We start from the raw sequence: 19,805 nt of genomic DNA, 5'->3' as shown, positions 1-19,805 counted from the left end.
GAGCATTGATAGTTTCAAAAAACTATTAGATGAGCACCTTAAAGACCACAACATACAGGGGTATACAATGTACAGTTAACAGCAAAAACACAAACACACACAGTAGGTTGAACTGAATGGACTGATGTCTTATTTCAACCTCACAAACTATGCAACTATGTAACATTGCAGCTTGAAAAAGCTCAGTACAGCTTTTTTTTTTTTTTTTTTTTTTTTTAACTGAGCCAAAATACAGCCCATTAATTATGTGCCTATGCTCACAGGCGCAAAAACAAGCGCCGCACATTCTTCAGTAAAAACAAAATAGAAAAATCTGCATTTTTGGTCAGTAATTTACGCCTCATGCGCACAAATGGCCATTTACAAAATGTGCAGAACAAGAACGTGAGAATGCGTTTCTATGGATTTGCGCGAAAATGCGCGCAAATATGCGAACACATATGCACAAAAATACGCAAAAATGCATAAAAAAATAAATAAAAAACAGATAAAGTAGATGCTCAAACAGGAGTATCGTGTGCAAGGGGCCTAATTCTGATTGGGTCAGCGCTCTTTGGTTTACATATTTACCTGCTTATCCTGTCTAACATACTTTCTGTTATGGGAAGACAACACTCACTAATTGCATTTGTGGAGGAACAATAACAAGAATGTTGGGACTACAGAACACCTTACCCTCTCCATTTATAATAGATAACAGGGAAATTGTTCTGTAGTACAGAATAAAAAAAAACTCAGGCAGGGCTGACAACATTGAGATTACAATGCAGGGTTGTCAGCTCACTTCAAGCAGTTTAAACAATTCTCTTGACTCTAGCAGGACCAGCCAGTATTTCACTTATTAAACAGATATAACAAAATGCTTTCAACGTATATTTAACAGATCAAAAGCAAGTATATAAGGCTGCTTGATGCAACTTCACTATTAGAAAATATTGCTTTTGCAGTTATAGCAAAAAGATTAGGAAAGCTTAGTCAGCAAAGATAGAAGCCTACGCCAAGATACAGGTAGAAGATTATGAGCGGTACTTGTAGTCATCATAAAAATGGTGGCAATTCTGTAGTACAGTTAGTGCAGCCAGAATTTAGAACCTCACAAATTCACAATAATTAAAGTGGTTGTAAACCTCAAACATGAAATATGAACAAAGCATATCCCAAAAAATAAAACTGTGTAGCATCTCCTCTTCTTTTAACAACACTTCATAAACCTTTGGAAATGGAGAAGGCCAGTAGCTGGACTTTTGGGGGAAGAATGTTGTTCCATTCTTAGGTAAAGGCCATTCTTAGATAAAGGATTAAAATTACCCAACAGTCCTGGGTGTTCTTTGTCGTATTTTTTGATCCACGAAGCACCAAATATTTTCAATTGGTGAAAGGTCTGGACTGCAGTCAGGCCAGTAAAGCATCGGACTTCTACTACCAAGCCATGCTGTTGTCATAGCTGCAGTATGCCATTTAGCACTGTCCTGCTGAGATATACAAGGCCTTCCCTGAAAAAGATATTGTCTCGATGGGAGCATATGCTGCTCTGAAACCTGAATATATCTTTCAGCACTGATGGTGGCTTTCCAGATGTGCAAACTGCCCTGATGGTGGCTTTCCAGATATGCAAACTGCCCATTCAATACACAACAATGCACCTCTATACCTTCAGAGATCCCGGATTTTAAACGGAGTGCTGATAACAAGCCAGAAGGTCCAGCTCATCTTTTAGCCCAGAGATTGCAGCGCTCATTGTTTGCAAAATTGAGGGGAAAATTTTAAATGTGCTTTGGCCCAGAGAAGAGGGCAGCGTTTCTAGATGATGTTCAGATATGGCTTCTTTGCAAAATACAGCTTTAACTTGCATTTTTGGATGGCACAGTGAAGAGTGTTCACAGACAGTGCCTTTTGGAAGTATTCCTGAGCCCATGCAGGAATATCCATCACATTATCATGCCTGTTTTTAAAGGGTTACTAAACCCAGGAGCCTGCATTCACTTCATCTGGTCTCCCACAGTACACAGAACATGGAAATGCAATTATTTTAGTAAATATAAACTGCTAAGTACAATTTCTTAGCAGTATATAGCAGTCTTGCGACTTTAATCAGTGTCTAGTCGAGCACTGGTTAAAGCTTGTAGGAGGAGTTTTCCTTCTCCTTTACTGTCCTATGAGGCTACATGACCCCTGATCAAGACTGGGCCTGTGCCGATTAAATGAACCCTCAAAAAAAATTAAAATAAATAAAAAAATCTCCTCTCTAGCAATACACACCAAAATTGAGCATGTGCAGAGTGCCTCCTAGGCCTCTGTGCTATCAGATCGATTGGGGACTGTCGTAGAAGGGGGGGAATAACAGAAGACAGGGTCAAACAGCCTTTTTACACATTAGGCAGATTTTCACAGATTGGTGAACATTTGCTATATTTACTTCTGAGACAAATCGGACTCTCTAAGATGCCCTTTTCATATCCTTTTTTTATACTTTTTTTTTTTTTTTTAGGGATGCATTAATACCAGTTTTAAGTTTTTTTCTTCAAGTACTCGCTGATACCAATTTTTGAAGTCATGCAAGTTTTTTTTAATATGAAAAATTATTATTGTAGACTTGAGCCTCGGTTCACACTGCTGTGGTGCAAATTCCTTCCGTTTTTTTTTAGAGCGATTTAGGTGCAACTTGACAGCGCAAATTTGTTTGTCAAGTGCGATTCTAATGCAAACTTTAAGAAAATCGCAGCTGTGCCCAAGTTAAGGAGTGGGGCCACCGAATCCTTAACAATTGACTCCTCATCAGCCTCTTCCCCACAACTCTTGCCAGTGGTTGTGGGGGTCTGCAGGCAGGGGCTTTTTGGAATCTGGAACCCCCTTTTACCAAGAAGGCCCCCAGATCTTGCCCCCCCCCTCCTATGTGAACGAGTATGGAGCATAATATAACCCTACTTATTCACCAAAATAGTGGCAAAAATAAACACACCAAGATAGGTTTTGACACCCCTACAGGAGAGGGGAATCCTGCTGACAGCTGAGGAGTCATAGATTGTTAAGGATGTGGTAGCCCCGCTTAACCAGCTTGGGCACAGCTGCGACTTCTTTAAATTTGCATTGGAATCGCACCCTGAATAAACACCTAAATCGCATTCAAAAACAGATGGAATTCGCACCGCAGCACAAAGAACCGAGGCTGATGCTATCACTTAGTATCAGAGGATTCGCGCTAATACAATACTCATGCAAATGCTTAGTATCGGCACAGATATTGGTGCAATGCTACTCTTTTTGTGTACTTTTAATCATGTTATTGACCCGTTTCCAATTAACCTAATTAGTTGCAAAATGTTCTGCCAGCTCTTCCTTGTTAGTACCAGCTTTCTGTTGCCCAGTCCCAACTTTGATACGTTTTCTGCCATCAATTTAAAAATTACCTTTTTTTTTTTCCCTCTCCTAAAACAGTACATTTTCGAAGATTAAACATTTGATATCTTATTCTTCCAGTGCCAGTATGTTCCAACAAGTGCCGTTGTGCTCCCCTCCTTATGTGTCCTTACCGTAACCCTAGTGATGGGTTAAACGCCTGTATTTCAAAAATAATCCTCCAGTGGCAAAAAAAAAGTTTTTTTTTTTTCTTTTCCTTGTGACCCCGGCAGGTAGGTCAAAGAACCTCATATGAGTGTAGGGAGATAGAAACAGGAGAAATCCATAATGTAATTCAGTTTTTGTTAACAAAAAAAAATTAAAGGCAAATGCGCACTTACAAAACACTCCTCTTGCATGTGAGCATGTAAGGACACCGTTCTGGAATTCAAATACTTACCTGAGCCTGATCTCAATCCAGCCTTGTGCCAAAGACCAATGGCTATCTCCTGTCCTCACTAGATATGGAGGGAGCAGGGGGAGCCATTGGCTCTTGGTGCTGCCAATCAAAGCCTGCGAGAAGACAGTGGGGCGGCGGGGACATGCTGTGTGTGTCAATAGACACACAGAGCTCGGGATCAGGATCAAGCCTATACACATGCCCCATGGCAAGCTGCTTGGGGGGCACTTGGAAGGGGGGGGGGGACTAGAAGCACCAGAAGGGATTGGGGCTCCTCTGTGCAAAACAATTGCACAGAGCAGGTAAGCATGACATTTGTTATTTAATCTAAAAAAAGAAAATTAGCTTTACAATCCTTTTAAGGACACTCTCTAAGTCATGCCTCCAGTGATTTAACAGTCCAATCCCTGAATTTTACTTGGCATTTTCTCATTAGGAAACAGCGATAAGGCTTAACAATCTTGGGCAAACAATGAAGAACCATGTAGAGCCCAGGTCTTCGATCCAAGTACCGGTGTAACGTTAAAAAACCATACCCCGTGAAGAAACCATACCCTCGTCACTTCCTGTGGGAAACAGCTGAGCAGCGCAGCAGTGCGCATGCTCAGAGCCCCGGATACCTAATTGACAATCAAAGAATTTGACAAGTGCGCATGCTCGGAGGGCATGAAATACTCACGGCACTGTGTGTAATTTAATGCTTGCGGCGGGTACATTAAAACAGTTCGGCTGCAACATCAATCATCTCCTCACCTATCGCTTTCACTTCCCTGATCTCCCCTAATAAATATAAAAGCGGCGGAGGGTGTATGAGATGTGAATGACGGCGATCGCGGCTCCGTGATCCACTTTTATATTTATTACCGGAGATCAGGGAAGTGACAGGGGAAGGAGCGGAGATGATGTATGTTGCAGAGGAGCTGTTTTAAATCGAACCACCGCAAATGGAACTACCTTGAGAAATCCATACCCTCCGTAGGAGCACCGGAAGTGACGAGGGTATGGTTTTCTCACGGGTATGGTTTTTTCACGGAACACCGGCAAAGAGACTGATTTTAAAACACTTGTAGACATCAGAAAGTGTCTCCCAGTACCCCATAAACATTTCAGCTAAGGTTGGGTAAAGTAAAGTGGATTCATGACATGAGGGCAATTCAATAGAAACGCAATCAGTTTGTTATAGGCAAAACTTCACTATTCCTGAAAAAGTCAAGCTTGGCCATGCCACCTCATGTTACCTTTTGGTAAGCCACTAACCAAGAGGCCCGAAAGATTGAGGCAAATAGGGCAAAGTTAGCTTTCTAATAAAAAAAAAAAAAAAAAAAGCCCAGATTTGTATATGCTTTTACATAAACCTATGATAAAAGAAATATGTAGGCTTCTAAGTCCTTATCTTTAACTGTATCAAGGTACAACATTAAGAGTCAACTAACTAAACAGCATGTAATTAGCAATTTCAGAAAGATAGGTTAGCAATGGCAGTCTCAAGGTTCTTCTCACAAGGTTACTTTTGGTTGCCTAGGTCTCTGGATCTACAGATCATTTTGACATTCTGTCTTCAATATGGTTTTTAGTATGTTCATTATATATTGCCCCAGCTTACGACAGGATACTGCCTTTTCATGACAGTGTATTAAAAAGGAGAAAAAGGTTTGTGTTGAAATCTAGCACACAAAAGATATGTCACTTTCAAATGCAGGCCCCTTTTAAAGATTGCAAATATACACAAAAGTTTTCTGACTTTCTGAACCACAACAAAAGCATGAAAATCTATTTTAAATTACTTCCAGAAATCAAACGTCTTGCAGTTGGCTGGCTAATCCTAGCAGGACAGGAAGTGATGATCATATGCCCATTCAGTTTAACTGCTGAGGTTTTAAAGTTCTGCATTTCACAACTTTTTTTTTTCTAGGTTAAAACTGACGTTTAGCTAAAAATTATTTTTAGCCTTACAGCATTACTCATTAAACTTAGCAGTAATAAAAAAAGAAATTGTCCCTTGTATAAGCTGCATGATTCCATGTGAAATCCTAACTAAGTATGCCCTCTCTTATTCCTGCCTCTGAACTTCCAATGAACAGGATAATAGCTTCAGCTCTCTGGACTGAATTCAATAGAAAATGTTCCCGGCAGAGACAGGGGCCCTACATACTTTTTTACTGGTACCTAGATCACTAAACCTTTAGTTAAACTTCAGCTTTGAAGTGCAAGTAATGCTAAACAATGGACATATTAGCTCACTTTTGTTTCTGTTAAATATACCATTGAAAGCGTTTTGTTACCTAGTTTGATAAGACTGTTAAGCAAAATACACGTTGATAATGTTAATTTACAGCAGTCCCGTGCACTCTGTGCAAACATTTAATGATGTTGACAGATGATCCACTCCAAACTGATTTTCAGTTTAGTTTGGATTTAGAAGTTAAACACCTAAAAATGTGAGAAAAAACTAACATTAACAGAAACTGCTGAGCTTCTAAATATGCTGATCTGGACCAGCATTAATCACACAGCTCATAAGGTAAGCCAAAACAGCATACTTGTTAAAACTAATTGACTTAGTAAGTACTTCAGCATGATAGCAAAGGGAATGAAGACTGTAAAAAAAAAAAAAAAAAATGCAGGCCTCGATATTTCCTCACTAGGAGTTTCCTTTTACTGGTGGTCAGGACAAAAAGACATAAGTGTACACTTTCCATGAATACTGAACTTTCGTTCGATTCCTAAAATGCGCTCTTGCAAAGTAGCAAATCGAAAAAAAAAATAGTTAAGGTCACTAGACCTCAATTGGCTAGCAAGTGAGAACATTTGTGTCAATCAAGCTTATGGATTACTTTGCTTATGCAAACTGCCTACTGGGCACAAGCATAAGGAAAATATTAGAGTAGACAGCACTTGGCTAACTGCAAACAAAAGGATTAAATACAAGTGTAGATATAAAGAAAGGTCTTCGCTAATGCAAGTTCTGCTAAACTTGTATATTAATATAACCCGTTAGCCATTTTTAAAATTAGAAAGTTTCAAGGTGCTACTTTTACAAGTCAGAAACCCCTATTCTGGATGTCTTCCTAATTTACTTCGTTTGTAACTATGGACTTGATTTTCCCAACTTCTGTCTTAAAGTGGTTGTAAAGGCTGAAGCTTTTCTTACCTTGAAGCATTCTTTGCATTAAGGCAGGAATCTCCAAACTACAGCCCTTCAGCTGTTGCGCAACTTCAATGGGGAATAGTGAATCTGACGTTCACAGACATGACTAGGCATGATGGGCATGATGGGAATTCCTGACCAACTGGAGGGCTAAAGTTTGGAGACCCCTGCATTAAGGTAAAAAAAAAAATTATTTTTTGTTACCCACTGTAAAATCCCTTTCTCTGAGCTCATTGATGGACACAGCGGCTTCTTTATCCATGATCAAACAGGGTTCTATAGCCCCATCTACAGGAGTAGGACACTAGGCAGAAAAAAAAAAACTTGGCACCCCCCATGGGCAGTACTCTCTGGGTACAAAACCCCCTCTGTGATATAGGCCTCCAGCCAGTCACAAGCAGTGTCAAGGAGAAACAAAACTCCATAGAGGGGTGGGTGGTATGTCAGTCAATTTTACAATGAGTAACAAAAAAACCTGTTTTCTCTTATGTTCATTGACGGATGCCCCTTAATGGCATAAGCTTGCACAATCGTCTGCCAAAACCAACAGGAAACGGTGGTAGAGGCCACCAAGCCCTTCTTCAGACCGTCCATAAGCACAGAGAGAATCAGACCTTCGAATAGCAGCCATTACATGTTACATGTAAATTGCGCAAATCACATCCAGGGAATGCAGAGCCACTTCCTTATGGTGCGACGGCCGAGAGCACAGAGAAGGAAAGACGTGGTCTTCATTCAAGTGGAAATATGACACCACCTTCGGCAGAAGAGGGGGAGTTGAAGCACCACCTTGTCCGTGTGTAGATTCAGATAGGGCGGCTTACAGGACAAGGCCGCCGACACCCTTCGAGCCAAAGTGACAGCAACCAGGAAAGTAACTTTCTGAGAAAGCGCAAGTGTAAGGGGAGGAGGGGCCCCAGTAGTACCTGCGCCCAGGGATGGAGGGGGCAATTCTACTTAGCCATCCAACTTGAGCGTGTTGGTAAAGCTCTCATGACAGATCCTCCTCCATCGAAGTGAAGGGGCTGTCAGCCAGGGGAACCACTGTCACAAAATATAGGCGCCCATTCAGGTGTGTCCCCCATGAGACGTTTAACTTGCTGGCCGCCCTGGTCCAAGATTGAGCATAGTCGTACCCAACTGAGTGGGGAGCTAGCGGTCTGGTGTCCAGCCCGACTGTTGAAAGATCTCTGGAGAAAAAAATCCAGGAAAAGAAAGGTGAAAAAAAAAAAAAAAAAAGGAAAGCTATAGCACCAGCATAAAAATCAAAGTTAGATTTACCAGTAACTTGTTTTCCAGGAGTCTTTCAGGACAGCACTTGAGAGATGGCTCCTCCCACTTGTCAACAGGAAACACCACTTCCGTCAAACTTAAAAAAGGAGACCCCCCTCTCCAAACAGCTCAACAGTTGTAGTAGAGTACCTCCAGCCCAGGTTCGAACACAGTCATAATATGGTTTATAACAGCAAAAAAAAAAAAAAAAAAAAACAAGGGTGGGACGCTGCTGTCCTGAAAGACTCCGGGAAAACAAGTTACCAGTAAGTCTAACTTGGATTTTCCCTTAAAGCGGAGTTCCGGGCACAAAATCGACTTTTTTGTGGCCATCCGCTTGGTCTCCTTCACCTGAAAAGGAATTGGATAGTTAGGTTTTTTTTTTTTTTTTTTACTTACCTTGTAATTGTAGAAAGAAATACTCACCTTTCGTCACTTCCTCCCTCTGTGGCCGCGGGCCGTGCCATCACTTCCGGTTTGCAATGATTCCTGGGAGCTGAACGTCATCGCTCCAGGGAATCAATGCGACGGCACCGGCCCCGCTCGTCACTTCCGGGGCGACGCCGCATTCCCTGCTAAACAGCTTCTGGGCATGCCCAGAAGCTGTGGAGGAATGCGGCGCCGCACCGGAAGTGACGAGAGGAGCCGGTGAAGGCACATTCTGGGAGAAGAAGACGCAGAAGAGGATCGCGCCGGCTTCAGCTGCCCACAACAGAGATGGCAACGCTGGAGAAGAAATTTTAAAAGTGAGTATTTCTTCTTGCAGGTAAGTGCGAACCGAGACAGATCAGAGGCTAGCCATTGTGGAATGTACTAGCCCTGACTGTCCCGGGGGTATGTTTATTGAAATTTTGTTTTTGTGCCCGGAATTCCGCTTTAATGTCTTTCAGGACAGCACCTGAGAGGATAACTAGACTTACCAACTAGGGAAAGACAACACCCTGAAGGGCCTTTCTGCCAAAAGCCTGATCCCCTGCTGACAGAAGGTCCATTCTGTAATAACGGACAAACGTTAAATAACGTGACCACGTAGCCACCTTACAAATTTGATCTGGGGTGGCACCAGCTTTTTCTGCCCATGTGGTGGCAAGAGCTCTAGTAGAGTGTGCTCGGATTCCCAGTGAGGGAGACCATTCCATCTGGGAGTAAGCCTCCAAAATAGCCGCCTAACAATTGACCCTTTAGATGTCTGGTGGCCCTTTTTGTAGTCCGAAAAATAGAACAGAGTCCGAAGACCTAAAGTCCCTAGTTACCTCCAGTTAACGTAATAGAATTCGTCTAACACCTAAATTGTGAAAAACTCTTTCCTTAACCCCTGAAGGGTTAGAACAAAAAGTTGGCAGGATAATATCATGAGACCTGTTTTGAACTGACACTACCTTTGGCAAAAACCTGGATCTGTTCTAAGTATAATCCTATCTGGGTAGATGGACAAGAAAGGCTCCTAAACGAATGTTCACTGATTCTTCTTGCAGATGTAATCCTAACTAAAAACGCTGTCTTGAGGTGAAGATTACTCAAAGAAATTGATTCTAAAGTTTCAAAGGGCTCCTTCGTGAAGGCTTGCAGAACCACTGAAAAATCTCACTTAGGAAAAAGTTTAGCAGGCGCTGGTCTGGAACGAATAAGTGCAAAAAAAATATCTTGCGACCAAGGCTTCTGAAGAAATTGGTCTCTCCAGGAATACTCCTAAGGAGGCCACTTGCATCTTAAGAGTACTAACTGCCAGACCTTTGTCTGCACCATTATGTAGGAATACAAACACAGACACCATATCTTCCAAGGTTTGATTTGGCGAATGACACCAGGCATTACAGACCTTCTAAACCTTAGCGTAAATAACTTTAGTTACTTTCTTCCTACCAGAAAGTAAAGTGGTTACTAGAGGTTCTGAGGAGAATCCCTTACTCTATTAGCTGCTCCTCAGATACACCTGGGTGACATACTGGGCCTTGAAGTAGTAAATCCTGTTTGAGAGGAAGCTGCCAGAATGGTTTGACTGCAATTTGTAGAATGGTGGAAAACCAGCCTCTCTTTGGTCAGAATGGAGTAATCAGAATTACCAACACCTTTTTGTATCTTCCTTAATGCCAATGGAATTAGCTGAAAAGGGTACTTTAACCCAGGTGAAAGTTCCAAGGATGCGTGAAGGCATCTATCCCCAGAGAACCATTGTTTCGGTGAGAGAAAAGATCTGAGGGAGCTGTGCATTCTCTTATGGCAAACCAGTCCACCTGTGAATGCCCCCAAGTCCTGGTGATCAATGCAAAGATTTCTGGATTCAAGCTCCACTCTGCTTCTTGAATTTGCTATCCGCTCAAAAAATCTGCTACACCGTTTAACGTGCCATTGAGATGGACCGCTGATCAGGAAAGTAAGTGACTTTCTGCCCACTCCAGGGTTTTTGTTAGCAACTGAAGGGCCTTGCTTCTCGTAGGCCCCTTGTTTGTTCAAGCAAGCCACGGCAGTGGCGTTGTCTGATAAAAAATTTGCACATGGGACCCCTGGAGATTTGGAGAGAAGGCAGCCAAAGCTAAGGTGACTGCCTTTAACTATCTCCAGTGCCTCGGGTCAGGACCAAACTCCTTGTGCCAGATTCTGATCCCAGTGGCCCCCCATCCCCACATGCTGGCATCTGTTGTCACTTTTCTTTCGATCTGAAAGGACCATAGTAGGCCTTTTGACAAGATTGAATGACTCCTCCACCACCAATGGGTTCTTTTGTCCCTGATGGGGATCTTTGCCTTTGCTTAAAGGGTTTCTGGACTTGTGATCCCATACCTTCTGTAGGAAACACTGGAGTGACCTGAAATGGAGCCTTGCCCATTGAATGTCTGGCATAGTGGAGGTTAAGGTCCCAAGGTCTGACATAACCTTAGACCGACATCTCCTGATTTGTCTATATTCTAGCTACTACATTCTGGACTCTGGAAGATTCTTTGCTCTACTGAATTTATCTGGTAACCCAGAAACTGTACTAACTGAGCTGAAGTAGTCTTCTTCAAGGAGAAGGAGACTTCTTGAAGGCGGAGGGGGAGCAAGGGCTTCTGCCATTACCTTTGTAAAGATCTGTGGGGCAGATAAAAGGACGGGCTTTGAGGGCATTTGTAGATGCAGGACTTCCTTACCCATATCCAACACCAACCTCAGGAATGTTTGGGACAGAGGGGCTATAGGAGCATCGCTTACGTGGTCAATGCCATGAAACATTTTTTGGTCAACAGATTCCTGACAATGAAGATAGAGTCCATACGAAATCTTCTGTATAGGACTGACCTGTTCAGCAGCTTTAAGTTGAGAATGAGATGAAAACTCTCGGATGGCTTACTTAAGAAAAAGATATGGGAATAGAATCCCTGATGTTGTTCCTCTGGTGACACTTGATCCACAACCCCCTTGTTGCATCAGGTCCTTCATAGCCAGGGCTTTTGCTGTGTCTTTTGGAAGGGTTGTGACAAAATATCTTTGTGGAGGAGGATTCGAAAATTCTATTTGGTATCCCTGGGACAGCATGGCTGGAATAGATTGATTTTCTGTCATGCCTGCCCAGTGGGGGAGGAATTTCTGAAGCCTTTCTCCCACTGGTAACGAGTCGTCGACGTGTTTTGTTGCTTGACACAGGGAGGATGGAAAAGGACGCTTCCTCTGCTTTTAGCCCTCTGGCGCCAACCAATTCTCTCTTTTCCCCTGGGGTTTTCCATCTTGTTCCTGAGCCTTTTGAGGTTGAAAAAGCAGTTTAGTTGGTTGTTTTTTTTTCCTTCTTAAAAGAGGTTGTAAACCCCCCTTAATGACTTTTGCCTATAATAAGGTTTATCTATAGGTTCTGTAAATATCTCCTAAACTTGCACCGTTACGAGAGATTTACATTGCATGCAGCCGATGACATCATCGGCGCATGTGCTCTGAAGGAACGGCCAACTGTGCCATTCCTTTAGAGCCCTGTGAAGTGAACGGCGACTCCTGCGCACATGCGCGGGAGTGATGTCATCGCGCCTTCGGCCAATCAGATTGCCGGAGGACGCAAACCAGGACGAAAGACGGCCGAAAATGTCGGCTGTGTTACGGTGAGCGGGCGACACTGCCTGGGCTTCGTTCTAAGGTATTTCATAATGAAGCTAGCATGCGATGCATACTAGCTCTTTAGGCCTTTATCTTTCAGATTTTTCTTTTTTCTGAGGTTTACAACTTCTAATAGGGAATGAACTCTTTGTCGGCTGTCCTTTCTAGAACCGAGTCTAAGTCAGGACCAAATAATAGATCCCCCATAAATGGAATACCAGAAAGCTTGATTTTGGATGCCCTGGCTAGGTCTTCAACCACAGAGCTCTTTTGCCAGATTTAGCTAGGGCTGCAGATCGTGCCGTTATCCTTAAAGATTCTGCTGATGCATCCGCAATGTAGGCTTCCGCCCTTGACAGTCGAAAAAGAATCTCTTGTTTGGGTGAATCTACAATATGGGCCTTGAGTTGATTTATGCAGTACTCTAGATTTCTAGATATGCAAGTAGTCGCCATAGCTGGCTTGAGATTGCCCAGGATGGATTTGCCAAGTTTTTTTTAAGGTGTTCCATCCTTTTGTCCATGGGATCTTTTAGTATTCCCATGTCCTCAACAGCCAGGTCAGTTGATCTGGAAACTTAGGAATAAAGTACCTAAGCTCGATGCAGCCTTTTCCCAAGTGCCTCTGGGTCTTCATCAAAAGGAAAAATGCCTTTTATGGGCCTTTTGGGAAAAAAAGCTCTCGCTCTCTGGTTCTGCCCATTCTTTTTTAATGGCCTTAGAGATTACTGAATGTACTGGAAAGGTGCAAACTTTAGGCTCACGCGGACCTGCAAACATCCGATCATGCAGAGATAATTCACTTTTCTCTTCTCCTAAGCCCAATGTAACAAACTGCCTTTAACAAACCATCTTGTCTTTAGATCAAGTCTTCTACCCATTCCTCTTCCTCCTCTGAACCTTCTTTGGAATGAGATGGGAAATGTTCCTCTTGGGTAGGAGGACCTACTTCAACCCCCACCATAGGGATTAACTGTGAGCCCTGAGTGGATTGTGAGGTAGATGGCTGACTTAAGGATGGGTTTGTTAGCGAAGAGCGAAAAGACTGAATGGTAGCATCCAGCTATTTTTTAACAGATGCCATTAAGTCACTGCATGCAGTAGAAGCTTCCTCTTTAAACAGGGAGTCAATGCATGCCTGACAGTGTTTTCTTCAAACACGCAGGTAACTTTGCTTTGCATAAAGGGCATTTCTTTTTAACCGACAGGTCAACGCTCTTAGCCTGCCATAATGAGAAAAAAAAAACAAAAAAAACCAAACACAAGACAAACCATTCCAGTAAGTTAACCCATTTCTCAGCAGGGTCACCACAGGTTCACAGGAAGCATTAAAAAAAAAAAAAAAAAAAAAAAAAAAAAAAAACACTCCATGTGCCCAGACAGGCCCCAGCCACCAGGGAAAAATAGGGGAGAGACCCCACAGTAATCAGGGCAAGATGACCAATCCACCCCTTACCTGTGTCTTGCTGGTGCCTGTACCTGTCCCACTTGCTGTGGCTATCGTGCTCTCCATAGAGGTGTTGCAGGGTCCACACGTGGCTAGGAACACAGGTTGTGGACTCCAATAGCGCCTCTGCGCCGGAACCAGAAATAGGCACCAGATCCACTCCTCCCTTCTCCCCCTGCGCTTTTTCCGGAGAAGTGATACCACGCGCCTGCTCCATGAGCGATGCCCCTCGCCGGATACCTCACTTCCGGGCAGGCGAGTCTCTATTCAGCAACCGAAAAGATGGTGAAGGAACCTGCGCATCTAGACAGGCCGGTGGGACCAGGATAAAGAAATGTCCACCACCGGCCTATGCCGCAACCTAGGAGCGGCATCCAGGGGCAGTACAGGCTCTCAGATGTCAGAACTGGAACAATCACCCCTTGAAGTAACAAGTCTTGAACTGCCCCTTAAGCAATCCAAAGACAAGCACAGGTTGGAAGGGAAGAATCTTTCCGGAGCATAAGATTGAAACTCGATCTAGTAGCCGGAGCGAATGACTTTGCGGACCAACTTGTGCTGTATCAGGGAGGTCCACAGATCCAGAAACCAATGAAGACGTCCTTCCACCCCAGACACGGGTAAGGTTGCCCATTCATGCACAGGAAGCCTTGTCCGCAAGGTCTGGCAGAATCCACTCGTGGCTTGCCAGACCAGGTCCTCCTAGAATCCCCGGCGGAGGCCCTGAAGGGCTTAGAACCCTTGTCTTGAGACCCCGAGGGACAAAAAGGCCTCTTGTGACCCAAAAAGAAAGGCGACGAGGCTCCTTACCATTGGAAGCCTGTGGAAGGAGAGTACTGTTTTCCCCTGTGAGGCCTTTGATGATATCATCCAAGGAAGCTCCAAACAGGCGATCCCCCACAAATCAAAGATCGGATAAGGGTTTCTTAGAAGCCTGGTCTGCAGACCAGCATTTCAGACAGACAATCTAGAGATCAAGAGAGCCGCATCCAAAGAGGCGTCACAGACAAACTGTAGCTCCTGGACAAACTGATCCGCCAGCTCTGCAAAGGCAGGGAGGAGCTGTTCCCCTTCCAGATCCCAGCATAGAAATTTTGCCCACTCGGTCATAGCTTGTGACACCAGGGCAATAGTAAATACCGGCCTAAGTGCAGAACCAGCCACAGTGAACATATGACGAGTTAAGCCCTCCAACCTTCTATCAGCCGGATCTGTAAAGACCGGGGACTTTTCAAACAGAATTACGGTGGCTTTATGTAACCTGGAAACCGGGGAGTCCTCTACAGGAGGAACCGTCCCATTTTTTTTTAAGGAGTGAATCCTCATAAGAGGTAGAGTGCTACTTACAGGGGTGGAGCTACTTACCACACCAGGACAGGGTTCAGATCAGACAGTTAGGTTATATCGAAAAAAATTCTCCTAAATGAGAGATTGTTTAACAACGAATCGCCTACCCCCATTTAAATCTATAGAGGAAAGGACAGGGGAACATTTATCCACAATTTCGGCAATGGAAAAAAAATAATAAAAATCGCAGCGATGTGCAAACAAGGGAGATTTTTCAGTAGTACAACTATGTAATTAAGCTTTCATATAATGGCTCAAATTAACATGGTACAAACAAGAAACTTAAGGCCCGTACACACGTACCGATTGTCGGCCGAAACTGTTCGGCCGCCGAACGATCGGCCGATTTTCGGCTTCTTAGTATGATGCTTCCGACAGCGCACTTTCGGCCGAACAGAATCTGTCGTGCAAGCATTAAAATTTTTGTATGCCAACACCAGAATGGCCGATTGTTCGCCAGTCAGTGCAGAATTCGGCCGACAGACAGCAGATTTGCAAGACTGGGCATGCTCAGAAAAGAAAAAACACACGGAAAGTTAACCATCACATGACATCACTTCTGCAGTCGGCTGTTGTTGGCCGACAAAATTAGTGTGCAGTCTTTTGCACTTTTCAACAGACAAGACAGCCCTCGGACAAAAGACGGCCGATCGTTCGGCCAACGATCGGTACGTGTGTACGGGGCTTAAGAATTGTCAATGTAGTGCTAACCTCACTTGGAAATGCTGGAAGTTAAAGGCAGTCTAAAGTCACAGAATACAATTTTCTTTTTAGAACATCAGCATTGTAATAGCATAAAAATGAAAGGCAATTTTTGGCAATTCAATATAAGCTCACAAGAAAAACCGGTTAGTGCTGACTGTCGGCTGGCCATGTCTTTAAACTTGTTTCTAGTTTGTCTGCATGTTTTGCAGTGGCTCCTCAGCTTATTCCTCTTGCTTACTTTTAAAGTGTTTCCAAAGACAGAAAGTAATTTTTTATCTTAATGCATTCTATGCATTAAGGCAGTAAACCTTCTGGGTACAGCTCCCCCTCAGCCCCCAGGGAGCCAATGAGGAGAGAACGGGGGGCGGGGCTGGGCCACGCTCTGTGTGCCAATGGACAATGTTTAATCACAGAGGCGTGGCTTGGGAGCGAGCCTGCTCGCGTGCCCCCCTAGCAAGAGGCTTGCTATTGCGGGCACTCCACAGCGGACCCAAACAAAAACAAAAAGAGGATTAGGTGGGCTCTGTGCTAAACCATTACACAGAGTAGAACGTTTGTTACTACAAAAAAAATAATGAAAACCTTTAGAATCACTTCAATTTCCAAGGACAATACGGTACTGCTTGCAAGCAGCGATTCCTGTACTGACTCTCCCTTCTGAAACTCCTCCTCTCGGCACCTCTGTAGTGCAGAAGGCAGGCTCTGACAACAATGCTTACCCACCAGGCATAGTAAATATGGGTCACTGCAATCAAGTAAATGTGTGGGATTCTTCAAAAGCTAATTTTTCAGAATAATAAGAATAGGCTAGAAATAATTGAAATCCAATGTTGAAATATATCATCCTAAATTTTGATAAAATTTTTTTATAATTTAAAAATTGTAATTTAAAAATACAATTTAAAGATTTTTGTGCTAGAAACAGGCTAAACAGTATGGCAAACTTTGGCACCCCAGATGTTTTGGAACTACATTGCAGTGTAGTTGAGCATCATGGGAAATGTAGTTCCAAAACATTTGGGGTGCCAAGGTTTGCCATCACTGGGCTAACACAAAGCTTTTAGCCTTTCTAGGAGTTCATTTAAAGTGCATGCAAAGCCTAAAATTTCAGCTTTGGATAGCGCGGGGAAGTGTTAAAACCTTGATTTGGTTTCATTACTGTCTGTGTCCTCCCACTTTCACCTCCATTTGTCCTGCTACTATTTTTTTCCTAAAGAATGTGATGATAAATCTAAAATTTTACAGCTGCCAAAAGGTCAGGGGAAAATTTCCAATGAGGAAAGCAGTTCTGGTGATATATGGTTTATGGAGGGATTCCTGCTTGCTTTCAAGATTTCCTCTTATATCCTGTTTCTTTTGGACAAAAAGACCCTCCATTTTCTCATTTTCTACTTCAGGATTATATACAAACTTTAAAATCATACCTCCATGTCTAAAACAAAAATAAAACATACCATTTGTCACAATCGCTCTGACTGTGTGCAGAATGAAGGTCTGCGCTTCAACCATGCTTCTGAAAGTTTGTCTTTCCCACAACTGGACCTAAAAAACAAAATGGAAGACAGATGAATATCATCCTCAAACTGACAACAATCAGAAGAAAAAAATGCAAAATTAATGTAGAAGAACCAGCAACAAATGACTAGATAGAACAGAAAGGGCCCTTTACACCAGTGAGCTACACACTAGTTTACTTACTTATCATAAAACTTTATTGAAATGTCACCAGTGACCTTTCAATACAGTTCTATTCACAGCAGCAGTGCTGTGGATGTAGTGTATTGCATGCAGTCCTTTTTTCAGCGCACACCACAGCAACACTAGTGGGAACTGACTCCACAGACAGCATTGTGCCTTGTCTGAGCTGGAAATAGCTGCCTGTGCAGCCCCATCACATCGCAAACTACTAAAGGCTCACGTACAGACTAGGCGGACCGGTGGCCGCAGGAAAATGCAAAAAGCGCCAAAATCGTGCCACAATTTTAATGCATTTTGCAGCCGGCGGTCAAAATGTTCTTCTGAAGGAGATTCTTCTGTGTTCAGGAGAGGGAGGTTGAGCCTCCTCTAACTACAGCAGCTTCTAAACTTTGTAAAAGCCTATGTGTACATGGACACATAGGCTTTTATGGAGTTGAGTTTAGGAGCTTTGACCAAAAAAAAAAAAAAAAACACAACAAGAAAAAATACCAAAAGCTCCTAAACTTATGTTTAGAAGCTGTAGTGTACATGAGCCCTGTTTGTAAAATAAACAGTAAACACAACCACAATTTTTATCTGATGTAAATGACTGATTTCATTGGCACTTCTATTCACATATGTGCGGCTGTGGCGATCGCATATAATATCGGAGCGCACTGCTCCTTCATTACATGCGATCGGCTGTGCGGTGCGAATTCAGCCATACACTTTGTATGGCTAAATTCGCACTGCACCCGCAGTAAACTCGCACATGACCCTTTTTTTGAGCCGCATCAGGATCGGATCGCACAGTGGTTCACACTTGTGCGATCCGATCCTGTGCGAACTGTAAGATCGCACTGCGATATGCGATCAAACTGGGGGTGTCGTTAAGATTACATTGACACCCCCAGCGTATCGCATATGGCAGTGTGAACTGCCAAGAGTGCGTTTGCGATGCGGGAACAGGCTGCGAATTCGCAGCCTTCCCACATCGCATAAGTGTGAACCGAGCCTTAGAAACAAAAAACTGAAATGTTTACAATAGTGTGCTGCAGTAAGGCCCCTTTCACACTAGTGCGACTTGTTCCGCGATTTTGGACCGCAAAATCGCATGACAAGTCGTTTTCCATTATTTTCAATGAGCCCCATTCATATCAGTGCGTTTTGAAGTCGCACTGACTTCAAAGTAGTTCCTGCACAACTTTGCCACGATTTGATTGCGTTTTGAGCCATAGCCATTGCTTTCAAAATCGCGTCAAAATCACGCCGCAAAATCGCGTCGCATAAGTGTGAAAGGGGCCTAACATGCATTTTACTTTATTTTTTCACTATGCACAGAAATGCATTAAATATAGTATGGCATGTTGCTATGCACCTCCAAAGCACCAAGGCCGCAATGTGGTGTGCTATGTAGTATATAAAAAAAAAAAAAAAAAATGCTCCACTTCCGATAAATGTGCTTTGGCAGCCCGTTTAAAACAAATTTACTATTTTCATGCAACGCATGGTAAAACACAAACACAAAATGTTAATGTGCATAAATTACTGCAGCAACCCAATATGAGCGTGCCTCAAAGTACAAAAAAAACAAAAAAAACAAAAAAAACAAAAAAAAACAAAAAAAAACAAAAAAAACAAAAAAAAACAAAAAAAACAAAAAAAACAAAAAAAACAAAAAAAACAAAAAAAACAAAAAAAACAAAAAAAAACAAAAAACTTTCAATCACCTACAAGGAAATCTATCAAGAAGGTCAAAAGAAACTTTAACAGATTAGATACAGTTTAAGCAACCCCTATACTTGCAATCCTGGACAACTGACTGCAGCAGTTCTGCAAACATCAGCAAAGTATAAAAGTTGCTTGCCATTTTTTTTTCCCCACTTAAAGTAGAACTCCAGGGAAGAGGAAAAAAACCCTTGCAGTGGGGCTCTCCCAGCAGAGCAAGGGTTATATGCTCATTTATGCCTAATACCTCGTACACACGCAACGATTATCGGCCGACCGATCGTCCGACTTTTGTCCAGAGTGGTGTTTTGTTGGTTGGAATGTGCCTAGACTGCACATGAATTTTCTCGGCCAACAAAGATCTACTTCAGAAGTGATGTCATGTGTTGGTTTACTTTCCGTGTGTTTTTTCTTCTCTGAGCATGCCCAGTCTTGCTCATCAGATTTTTGTCTGCCGAAATCTGTACTCACTGACGGAAAATCGGCCGTTGTGTTGACGACCAAACAAAAATTTTATAGCCTGCACACCAGATTTTTTTTGGCCGAAAAGTCGCAGTCGGTTGTCGGAAACATCATACTAACAAGCCGAAAATCGGCCGATCGGACGTTGGCCGAAAATTCCCGGCC

At 43.0% G+C, this 19,805-nt stretch overlaps 1 protein-coding gene across 3 annotated transcripts in view; it reads right to left on the bottom strand.

Moving 5' to 3' along the window:
* The window catches only part of AFF4 (ALF transcription elongation factor 4), a 216,451-nt gene that overhangs the window by 151,800 nt on the left and 44,846 nt on the right, over window positions 1-19,805 (bottom strand). For all 3 annotated transcript variants that reach the window (XM_082254480.1, XM_082254481.1, XM_082254482.1), the window contains exon 2: window positions 17,228-17,315. Coding sequence is in view for 1 of the 3 variants with exons in the window: in XM_082254482.1 (XP_082110608.1) it covers window positions 17,228-17,230 (3 nt within the window). In the remaining 2 variants the exon portion in view is untranslated. The remainder of the gene's footprint in view (window positions 1-17,227; window positions 17,316-19,805) is intronic.

This window comes from Pelophylax lessonae (genome assembly GCF_965119305.1).
Source record: "Pelophylax lessonae genome assembly, chromosome: 4".
NCBI classification, from domain to species: Eukaryota; Metazoa; Chordata; class Amphibia; order Anura; family Ranidae; genus Pelophylax; species Pelophylax lessonae.
The sequence above is the reverse complement of the archived record's forward strand: the minus strand, read 5'-3'. Positions and strand labels throughout refer to the sequence as shown.